At 55.1% G+C, this 10,298-nt stretch overlaps 2 protein-coding genes across 8 annotated transcripts in view; both read left to right on the top strand.

Moving 5' to 3' along the window:
- LOC115275983 overlaps nt 1-8,081 on the top strand; it is a 19,410-nt gene extending 11,329 nt beyond the window's left edge. Inside the window, exons 4-5 of the mRNA XM_029919694.1 lie at nt 6,498-6,590; nt 7,298-8,081. Coding sequence (XP_029775554.1) covers nt 6,498-6,590; nt 7,298-7,729 — 525 coding nt within the window. The 3' untranslated portion in view covers nt 7,730-8,081. The remainder of the gene's footprint in view (nt 1-6,497; nt 6,591-7,297) is intronic.
- The window catches only part of SYK (spleen associated tyrosine kinase), a 73,352-nt gene that overhangs the window by 11,061 nt on the left and 51,993 nt on the right, over nt 1-10,298 (top strand). The window lies entirely within an intron of this gene.

Here is a 10,298-nt window from a genome sequence, read left to right as displayed (position 1 = left end):
TGTGTCTCGCGGGGTTCGCGGGGCAGGAAGGCGGCGTCTTCAGTCTGGGCCATGTGCCCGGTGCCCGCCGAGGCCAGCCCAGAGGTGGGCGTCCTGGGGCCGCGGCTGGGGACGCGGGACTGCGCGGCCAGGTGGGAAGGCCCCAGCAGGCCGCCCGCGCCGCCTCCCCTCCATCTACACGGTCTACCGTTTCTGGGGTTCCCGAGCACTGAGTTTGCCGGGTGGTCAAGCAGCACGTGAACAGTGTTTCGTAAGGGCCTGGGAATTCCAGAACTTCCTTTCATGATTCAGCCTGTGGTCAGGAAGCCTAGCGACACGCGCTCCCTAAGTTTAGCTCCGCGCACCGGCCGCACGCCTGCGCCCTCCGGGGACGAGGGGCCCCGCCTGCCCCTGTGCTCCGGCGCCGATGCGGGTGAGGATGGGGTGACGATGCGCCTCACGCTCCGCTTTTCCCGGACACGCCTGCACTCACCTCGTCAGATTTCGGAGCAAACCGGGCTCTTCCCTCCACCTACCCAGCCGCGTGGCCACTCTGTCCCGGCCCGTTGGGGCCCCAGAACCTCCATCCAGAGCAGCGATGCCCCGGCTGGCCACACGGTCACCGGGAAGACCTCTCACAGGGGCCCCACGTCTGCACCCCACCGCTGGAGCTCCTGAGTCACCCGGGCTTAAGCTCCATCACCGGGCCCTATGAAAACATGAATCACCCGGGCTATTCCAAGCTGTGGGCGGGGTGGAGAATCTCGGTTCTGGTCTAGAACTTTCTTCTCCTAACCCAGCTGGCTCAGGAAAGCAGAGCACTGAGCACGCAGTGCATGGGGACACTTAGGCAGGGCGGGGCATGTGTGTTCCTCCGAAGCGCCTGCAGAGGCTGCCAGGCAGGGGTCTGGGAGACCGGGTGGACGGCCCTCCCTGCCCGGGTTTCTGATCCGTGGTGGAGGCTTCCGGTCCTCCCTGCTCGCCACAGCATCGGAGCCGCAGGCTGCAGCGACACACCCGCCACCAGCCCCAACCCCCTGTCCATGTGCCCCTCGCTGGACACCCGGGCTCCTCGGGATGGACTCCCATCCCCGGGCCTGGAGGGCAGCTGGAGAGGTGTCTGAGGTCGCTTGTCCCTGCCCCCTGGTAGGCCCCCAGGTTAGGGAATCCGGGGGGAGGCCTCTCGGTTCTGGAAATCTTTAATTACGGCTCTGAACGTCCGTCCCTCTCCTTCACCTCCTTCTCCAGTAAAGGGAGGCCGGTCGTGCGTCTTTGGCGTCTCCGTTGTCCTGTTTTTGTGCTAAATTCTCTCACGTTCTGCGGATTGGCCTTTCGTTGTCCTCAACCTACTCCACTCCGTCTGTCACACTCCCCGTCACCAAGCGGCCTGCTCTCTTTCCCGGTCCCCCGGCCTCTGCCGGCTTATCTCTGGTCCTCGCCTCCCCCACTAGCTTTTGTGTCTCCGGCTTGAGCTCCTGCTTTAACCGAGTGCGTATTCCATGAAGTTCTTTGATTCTGTGGCCGTGACTTCGTCAGCCCCTGGGGACAGTGTGTCACGTGTTCTTCACGTGCCCGCCCCCGTCTCTCCCCTCCTGTGTCTCCTTCATCATTTTAAAGTTTATTTGTTGATTTTGAGAGACGGGCTGAGCGGCTCAGAGAGGGGGAGAGGGAGTCCAAGCAGGCGCCGTGCTGTCAGCACAGAGCCTGATGCAGGGCTTGAACTCGCAAACTGGGAGATCTTGACCTGCGCTGAAATCGAGAATTGGAGGCAGAACTGACTGAGCCGCCAGCTGCCTCTCTTTTTATTCTTTTATTATAACTGTAGACCCAGGGTCCAAGATGTAGACCTCTTGGAAGTGAATCACGTTGAGGAGTGGCTCAGTTTGTGTCCCAGGCCAGTAGAGATAGTTTCCTCATTCTCAGTGATGCCGTGTGTGTGTGTGTGTGTGTGTGTGTGTGTGTGTGTGTGTGTGTGTGAGAGAGAGAGAGAGAGGAGAGAATTGGCTTAATTCAGAATTGGCCACTCAGACTCTCTCCACCATAACTCATGGTGGACTTCCCCACTGCTGCGGGGTGACCGGCTTTGTCTGAGGTCTCTGGTGGGCCCTTCCTTGACCCCCTTCCTGAGTTCCTCATGCTCTGAGGATGAGCCTTTGCTGCATTGGGCTCTGTTTGGGGTTCGAGGTCTCTGCTAGTTCCCTGGCCTTTCCCCACCTTGTTCTTGTGTGGGGACATTTCAGAGAGGAGGGTGTCGTGACATCTTCACTTGGTCGACAAACTAGCTACCTGATGTTTCCAAATTTATGTTACAGAGCAACCTAGAGTATTGGGCATTTTCGTTAAACAACTACGTTCCTTCAGGAACCGGTAAGAATAAACAAATGATCTATTCGTGTGGCCCTCTCTGCTCCTGCCAGCCTCTCTGATCTAGACGGCCAAAGAGGGCTGCTCTTTGATCCATTCAGCAAGCTGGTCTCCTGGCCTCTTCCCTCCAGCCGGGAACGGTGCTGGGTGCTGGGGCTATAGCAGTAGCCAAGAGCCTTCCATACAGTCAGGTTGTTTCTGGTCAGATGGAAAGAACAGGAAGGGCGCCTGGGGGGCTCAGTCAGTGAAGGGTCCAACTTCAGCTCAGGTCATGATCTCAGGGTTCATGGGGTTGAGCCCCACGTTGGGTTCTGTGCTGACAGCTCAGAGCCTGGAGCCTGTTTAGATTCTGTGTCTCCCTCTGTCTTTGCTCCTTTTCTGTTCACACTTTGTCTCTCTCTCTTCTTAAAAATAAATAAACATTTAAAAAAAAAGGAAGAATAGGAACCCCAGGCCTTGATTGGACGTGACCTCATTTATTCTTGACGACCCTCTTTTGGACGGGGAAATTTACAAAGAACACAAAAGTGCAGCCACATTCACTGTTAACAGATGTTGCCATTTTTTTTCCAATTTACCTATTTTTTTGCCCTTATTTTTTCTAAAAGAACATTCCAAATAAGGTGAAAGCTACATCCTTTTTGCAGAGAGTAATTTCCCCGAGGCCAGAGGGCTGGTGAAGGAGCAGCAGGACTGACGTTCAAGGTTGGGTCCCCTTTGGGGCAGAGGCTGTTCATTCTCTTGTGTGCTCTGAGGCCCTGATTTGTGCACACGACGCAGATCGTGGCTGGTTAGCTGTGTGACTCGTGTGCAGCAAATACGAACGTCTGTGAGACTCGACCGGACTAGTCTCACGCCATGGACTGATTTTTGATACATGTATATAAAGTGTATAATTTTAAAGATGCCAGGAAAATTTTTAGAGCCAACAAACCCAGCAAGATAGGGTTGTGAGGAGCGAAGACTCACTGAGGTATAAATTTTACATGTATTAGTGTCTATATACCGCTGGATTGATTTTTACAACAACTTGTACTTTTCCATCTCGTTTGTGACCATGGACGCCCTTGTGAATATTCTGGAAGTCCCTCAACATGGATAAAGGATGAGGGGTTCCTGGGGGACTCAGTCGGTTAAGCATGGGACCTCTGATCTGAGCTCAGGTCTTGATCTCACGGTCAGGAGTTCAAGTCCCATGGTGGCTCCTCACTCGATGTGAAGCCTACTTTAAAAAAAAGAAAAGAAAAGAGAAAATGGCTAAAGGATGAATCTAAGGTTACAGTTAGCATCTTATAAATTAACAAGACTATACGTTGATTAGTTGATGGAAAAGTATGGCCACAGGCCCCCAGGAACCTAAGCCTGCATTTCCCCTAGAAGTGGTGGCTCCCTGCTCACTCATCCAGTGCTCAGGGTCACTTTTTAGGACATACCACCACCCACCATGAGAATTGCTGGATTTTGTCTCTTTTTTTGATAAATAGGGAAATAATCTTTTAAACTTTTCTTAATGTTTATTTCTGAGAGAGAGAGAGAAAGAGCAGGAGAGGGGAAGGGGCAGAGAGAGAGAGAGGGAGACACAGAATCAGAAGCGGCTGCAGGCTCTGAGCTGTCAGCACAGAGCCCAATGTGGGGCTCAACCCCATGAGTCACGAGATCATGACCTGAGCTGAAGTCAGACACTTAACCGACTGAACCACCCAGGTGCCCCTAGGGAAATAATTTTTAAAACCAAGTTGGATTTGACTGTTTTTGTAAAAGACATGGTTTTGAAACAAATGAACTATTTTAAAATACAGCAAACGATTTTTTTTGATAAATTAAAATAAAAATGAAGTGCACCCAGAGCCTTCTCCACAACAGGCTCTCGTCCAGGGGGGAGGATCTTGTCACCACTTTGTCCCCACTGAAGCAGAGGGATTCCTCCTACCCCGGGGCCCTCCTGACCTCTTATGTCACCTGAAGGACAGAAAACACACACCCATGGTTAATGGGTTAGGCTTCAAGTAAATTATTGGGGCATAAGTAGGATAGAGAGTGTGGGGCTTGGGAAAAGAAGACACCAACCCAGTGATGAAGAAGACACTTGTGAAGATCCCAGCCTTACAGCCCTGGCTCGCTGAGAGCCTGAGGGTAAATGTGCTGTCAAGGAATGCTCCCCCTTTAAAAAATTTTTTTTTAATGTTTATTAATTCTTAGAATAAGTGGGGGAGGGGCAGGGAGAGAGGGAGACAGAAAATCTGAAGCAGGTTCCAGGATCCAGGCTCCAAGCTATTAGCACAGAGCCCAACATGGGGCTCGAACCCATGAACTGCGAGACCATGACCTGAGCCAAAGTCAGATGCTCAACCAACTGACCCACCCAGGCACCCCACGAGTGCCCCCCTTCCTGTATTCATCCCTCCACACCCATGGGGCATGGTGAAACAATGGATGGCAGGCCAAGGAAAGAAGTACAGGACACGCACCTTCTGAGCGGGAGTGCTCGGGGGATCCCAGAGGCAATGGAGGACACAAGAACAGGGCACAGAAGAGTGAAGTCTGGCACCGGCAGCTACAGAACACATGGAATCCTGGGACACTACTGCGAGTCCTCATGCTCCGGGCCCATTCACCTCAGTTCCCGTTACCTGGTTCAACACTTCTAGGTTTTCAACAACCAAAAAGACAGGTTTTCAAAGAAATCAAAACAGAACACTCTAGGTTTCAGCAAAAAATTACAAGGCACGCTAAAAGGGAAGAGAGAATACAGTCACCACAACGCGGATCTGAGAAACTCGCAGGAAGAAACTAGAGACAGAATATGTTGGGAAAAAGCCGGAGAGGTGTGGAGACGCCAAGCTCAGGGGAGCAAGGGTAAGAGTTATTTATAGCAGACTTCTCATCATAACTGTTCGAACCAGAACTTCCCTTGTAAAATATTTGAAGTGTCAAAGGAGAAAAAAAACACACGCACCAACCTAGAATCTTCTATCCAGCTCAAGTAGCCTCCAAATGTGGGGAGAAGGCACCATGTCTGCCAGATGCCAAAGATTGACATGGCGCTAGGCGATGTGGAGAGCACGCACCCTCCATCTGCTGGGGGGAGAATGGCCCGTTCCCCGTGTGGTCCTTGTCCCCAGAACACGTAAGTGCAGTCTAGCCACGGGAGAAACACAGACAGCCAGGTGAGGAACGTTCTACAAACTATCTGAGCGGTAGTCCTCAAAACTGTCAAGGTCATTTAAGACCAGCAGAGTCTGAGAACATGTCGCCGTCCACAGGTGCCTACGGAGGCATCAGAACTAAATATAGAGCGGCGTCTTGGGTGCGGTCTTGGAACTTAAAAAAAGGCATTAGGTAAAAACTAAGGAAATCCAAAGAAAGTAACAAAGTATGGGCTTTAGTTAACAGTATTGCGTCACTGTTGGTTCACTAGTGAGAGACGTACCGTAGGCGTGTAAGATGTTAGCAGGGAAACGTGGGGTGTGCGGCAACTCTGTACTGTGTTTGCGATTTTTCTGTGAATCTAAATACATCCTAAAATTTCAAGTTTATTTAAAAAGTAAAAGAAGGGGCGCCTGGCCAGCTGAGTCAGTTAAGCATCCATCTCTTGATTTGGGCTCAGGTCATGATCACACGCTTTCATGGGTTTGGGCCCTGAATCGGGCTCTGTGCTGGCAGCCCAGATCCTGCTTTGGGATCCTCTGTCTCTCCTCTGTCTGCCCCTTCCCACTCATGCTGTCTCTCTCAAAATAAATACGTGAACTTAAAATATTTTTTTAATTTGAAAAGAAAAGTAAAAGAGATGTAGGGAGGCGAGCATTCATCAAATACACTCATCGAAATAAAGATCTGTGAAGTCAGGACTGCGGTCGGGGCTGCAGAAGAAGGGCACGGGGTTTACCTTGAGGGGGGTTGGGTGGTCCGGGAGCACCCGCGGGTGCTGCACTGAGCGAGCCCAGTGAGAGTGATCAGGCCAGCTGGCGGGTCCTGGGATCAGAGGGTGGATGGTGTTGGACTGGCAGCAGGGAAGTGGTGCAATCAGGTTTTGTTGGAAGGGTGGGCGTGTTTGGAAGGGTGGCAGGTGAAGCAGGTGGACTGGCGGACGTGCTCCTTCCAGCAACGCAGAGATGGGAGCGCGCCATGAGGACTTCGAGTTTTGTCTTGAGCAGCTCCGGGGTTGGCGTTGGTGGGCTGGAGTCCTCGGACCTGAGCCTGGGGAGTCGCCGGGCCCCACACCCACAGCGGGGATTCTGCAAGTCCTGGTAGGGCCTTGACTTTTCTATTTGCATTTCTTTTTTGTTTCTTTTTTTTTTTTTTCAAATTTTCTTTATTGAAATTTAGTTCGTTGACAGGAAGTGCAATATTGGTTTCAGGAGTAGAATTCGGGGATTCATCACTTACATACAACATCAGTTTGTTCTCCACCTTTGAGTCTCTTATGGTTTGTTTCCCTCTCTTCTCTTCCCCCCTTCCATTTGCATTTCTCACACTGCCCCCACCCTGCGATGTTGGGGTTGCTGGACTGGGTACACATGAACTCTCTCTCTGGAGGGTAACAAGGAAGGAGCTCCGAGCTTGGCCAGAAGGGCCCGAACGTGCACGAGGATGTGCTGGTCGAGGTGCCTTCCACCTGCAGCTCAGGGCCTCCGAGGGCTGCGGCCAGGGACGGGCTGGCCTCCAGGGCTGGCTCTGCCGTGACCACCTGTGTGTCCTGATGCCAGATCTGTGAACTTGGGCCCCACTACCTTCCGTGATGCGGGGAGGTCAGTCGATGCCCCGTGAGCGAGTACTTGCGAGCCTCCCCTACCATCCTGCCGTCTGGGTCACTGTCCCTCTCACGGCACTAACAGCGCACGCCCAGCCTCTCTGCGGTCGTCAGGTTTACCCTCTGTGACCTGCTAATGCTTCTTGTGCAGACCTGTCTCTTCTGTAGGCCTGGAGCCCAGGTCGGTTTTGGTTACTTTTCCAGACACATCCCCGCGAGGCTCCTGGCTGCCCCAAAGTGAACCCTCCACTGACGCCTTCCAGCTCCAGGTGTCGGGAGAGGGTGTGCCTGCCGCGTCTCCGGTTTCCTCGTGTGCCTCGGGGTGTCTCCGCTCTGCTCCCAAGTGCGGGAGACGGCACAGTCTGCAGTGTGAAGTTCAAAGTCGTGCTCGCTGCACAGACTTGTGAGTGTGCAGCGGATGCCTGTGTCCACCTGAGGCAGGTGTACTGTTGCATCTCCTGCGGGTGCCCGCTGGCCATCTGCCAGGAGAGCTGGCGCCTCTGCCCTGAGCCTGCACAGCCGCCGACGCGAGACCGTGGCGCTCAGCCTCGCCAGCCCCCCGCCAGGAGTTACCCGCCTGCTAAGATTTCTCTAGGATTTCTCTCCTATTTGGTCCAGGCTTGTAGGGGAATTTGATACTTAAAATACCTTAGGGGTTTTACTAAGTAAATAAAATACCCAAGAAAGGTTAGGCATCCCCTACCCAGCGCTTAGGTTCATTTAATAACGCAAAGGTCACTAAGAACCACTCTTGGGGCGTGGGTGTCCCGGGGACTGAGCCCAGCACGCTGAGCCGCGTCCACGGGCGCGCTCCTCGAGGCCAGTCTGTTTCAGCGGGACCCGCGTCCTTCGCGTTGGCTTGGTCTGAACGTGCCTCTGCAGGAGCCCGAGGGGTCCACATCTTCTCCTTCTGGCTGGCTTTGCACCGAGGCTGAGGAGCAGGCCGCTTCCCGAACGACAGACCCCGTGCAGCCCCGGGAAGGACTCAGGCGAGTAGGGGCCTGGACTCCGGTTTCAGCAGGTGCACGTCTGTCCTTCTGTTTGTCCCCCATGCAGCCCACGCCCTCCCGCTGAGCACACGAGTGGGCCATGAAACAGTCACCTGCTCACGCACAGTGTTTTTGTGGTCGGGTTTGTGAATCCTAGAAGCCATCGGAAGCTCCCGTGACGTGCAGTCGTGAGTCCCCCCCAGGTGCTCTTTCACTGGCTCGGAAACAGTGATAGCGGGGCACCGGGGGGCTCAGTCGGTTACACTTCCAACTTCGGCTCAGGTCATGATCTCGTGGTTTGTGGGTTCAAGCCCTGCATCGAGCTCTGTGCTGACCGCTCAGAGCCTGGATCCTGCTTCGGATTCTGTGTCTCCCTCTCTCTCTCTGCCCCTCCCCTGCTCGTGCTCGCTCACTTGCTCTCTCAAAAGTAAACATTAAAAAAAGAAAACAGTGATAGTGATTTTGGGTCTGGACGCAGGAGCCCCGGCTGTGGCCGTCTTAGTCCACGTGAGCGCATCCCCGTGCGTTGAAATCGCGTGGTCTGAGTTCTGCGGCAGCTGCAGGGTCCCCGCAGCTTGTGTGAATGAGGCGCAGGGACGGAACTCAAGAGTGTCGGGAAGCTGAAAGTCTCAGCCAGACCCCTGCGGACGGGACAGGAGAAGCCGAGTGTCTGTGGGGTGACCAGGGTCTCCCTGCGTGTCACCTGGGGCAGGACCAGGGGAAACTGTGGCTGTCCTGCTGCGTGTCCTGCTCTGCTGTGTGGTCTGTGTGGGGACAGGCTGGGGAGAGCTGCCGGCCACGTCCAGCGCGTTCGGGACCCGGCGGCCGGGCTGAGGCGTCCCGGGACCTGCCGGCTGAGGCCCACCCTCTCCCCTCTCGGGAGCGCAGGGAGGGATGTGGCCCGTGACGCCTCGGATGCCATCCTGTGTGCACGGATTCTTGGCTAAGCGCCAGCTCACATGACCACTGTGCAGGAGCCCCGTATGCGATGTGCATGTCTGTGTGTGCCCTGAGTCCCGGCTCTGCACAGCCCATGACTGTCCTCCGCGGTGCCCCGGTCTCGGCCCGCCTGGCACCTCCCTTCCTTCCCAGACGGGTGGACGTGGCCGGTCATCTCTAGCTGGCCTTGCGTGCAGCGCGTCGAGAAGTGAGGGAGTTCGTGGGCAGAGAAGCTGCTCAAGGCGCACGCTGACCCTCTCCGTGCTGCGTCCGCGGGGCCCGGGCCGGGCCTGAGGGCCACGCTCGGCAAGCGCAGGGTGTCGGTGGCCCACAGCAGCCTTGGCCGGGGGCAGTGGTAGGCGGGAGAGGTGTAGACGGCAGAGGCCCTGGAGCCCTCCCAGTCCTGGGGTGAAGCTGGACCCCCACTCCCTGGAGGCAGAGGCTCACTTTCGTTCCCACTTGGCATCCGGAAAAATCACTCCCGCATAGTACATGCTCAGCAAACACAGGGGATGAAAAGAGGCTTGATACTTTATCGGGTGCCCAGGTGGCTCAGTTGACGGAGCATCTGACTCTTGATTTCGGCTCCTGTCCTGATCTCCGGTTCCATGAGTTTGAGCCCCGCACTGGGCTCTGTGCTGACATCCTGAAGCCTGCTTGGGAGGCTCCCGCTCTCCCCCCTCTCTCTGCCCCTCCCCTGCTGCTGCTCATGTGTACACTCTCTCCCTCTCTCTCTCCCCTAATAAGTACACATTCAGAGGTTTGTACTTTAATGTGGACTTCGCCTGAGGTGGGCTGGTCGCTTCTTTGCAACCACGAATGCTGAGAGTAAACGTTTATGTTGATGTTGAGGCGTGGTATCTGGGACTTGTGCCGCTGCGTTGACGGAGACGGATCGGGAAGGGGGAGCACGTTCCTCTTGCAGGGCCCGAGAAGACGTGTCAGTCTTTCCGGATGTGCGGTTAGTGCCCTCCATCCTGGACTCGCACCCGAGAACTCCGGTGTGAAGCTTTGGTTGATATTTCAAAAGTTACGACTGCTCCTCTGTTTGTAACAGCAGTAAAAACTCACTTGGTCCAGCCAGCCTCAGATTCACGCACTGTTTCTGAAACGTGCGTGTCTGTTCTGAGAAGTGCGGTGCTTTCCTGCCTCGCGGCTCCGGGAAGGCCCGGCAGAGACCGCGCTGCGTCGGTCTGCAGCGGTGTGGCCGGGCGGCAGGCCCCGGGCGGTGGGGACAGCGCTGCGGGGCGCTCTCCTGCAGGGCGAGCTGGTGGACA

This window comes from Suricata suricatta, chromosome 13, assembly GCF_006229205.1.
Source record: "Suricata suricatta isolate VVHF042 chromosome 13, meerkat_22Aug2017_6uvM2_HiC, whole genome shotgun sequence".
Taxonomy (NCBI): Eukaryota; Metazoa; Chordata; class Mammalia; order Carnivora; family Herpestidae; genus Suricata; species Suricata suricatta.
Note: the sequence above shows the minus strand (reverse complement) of the source record. Positions and strands in the feature narration are given on the sequence as shown.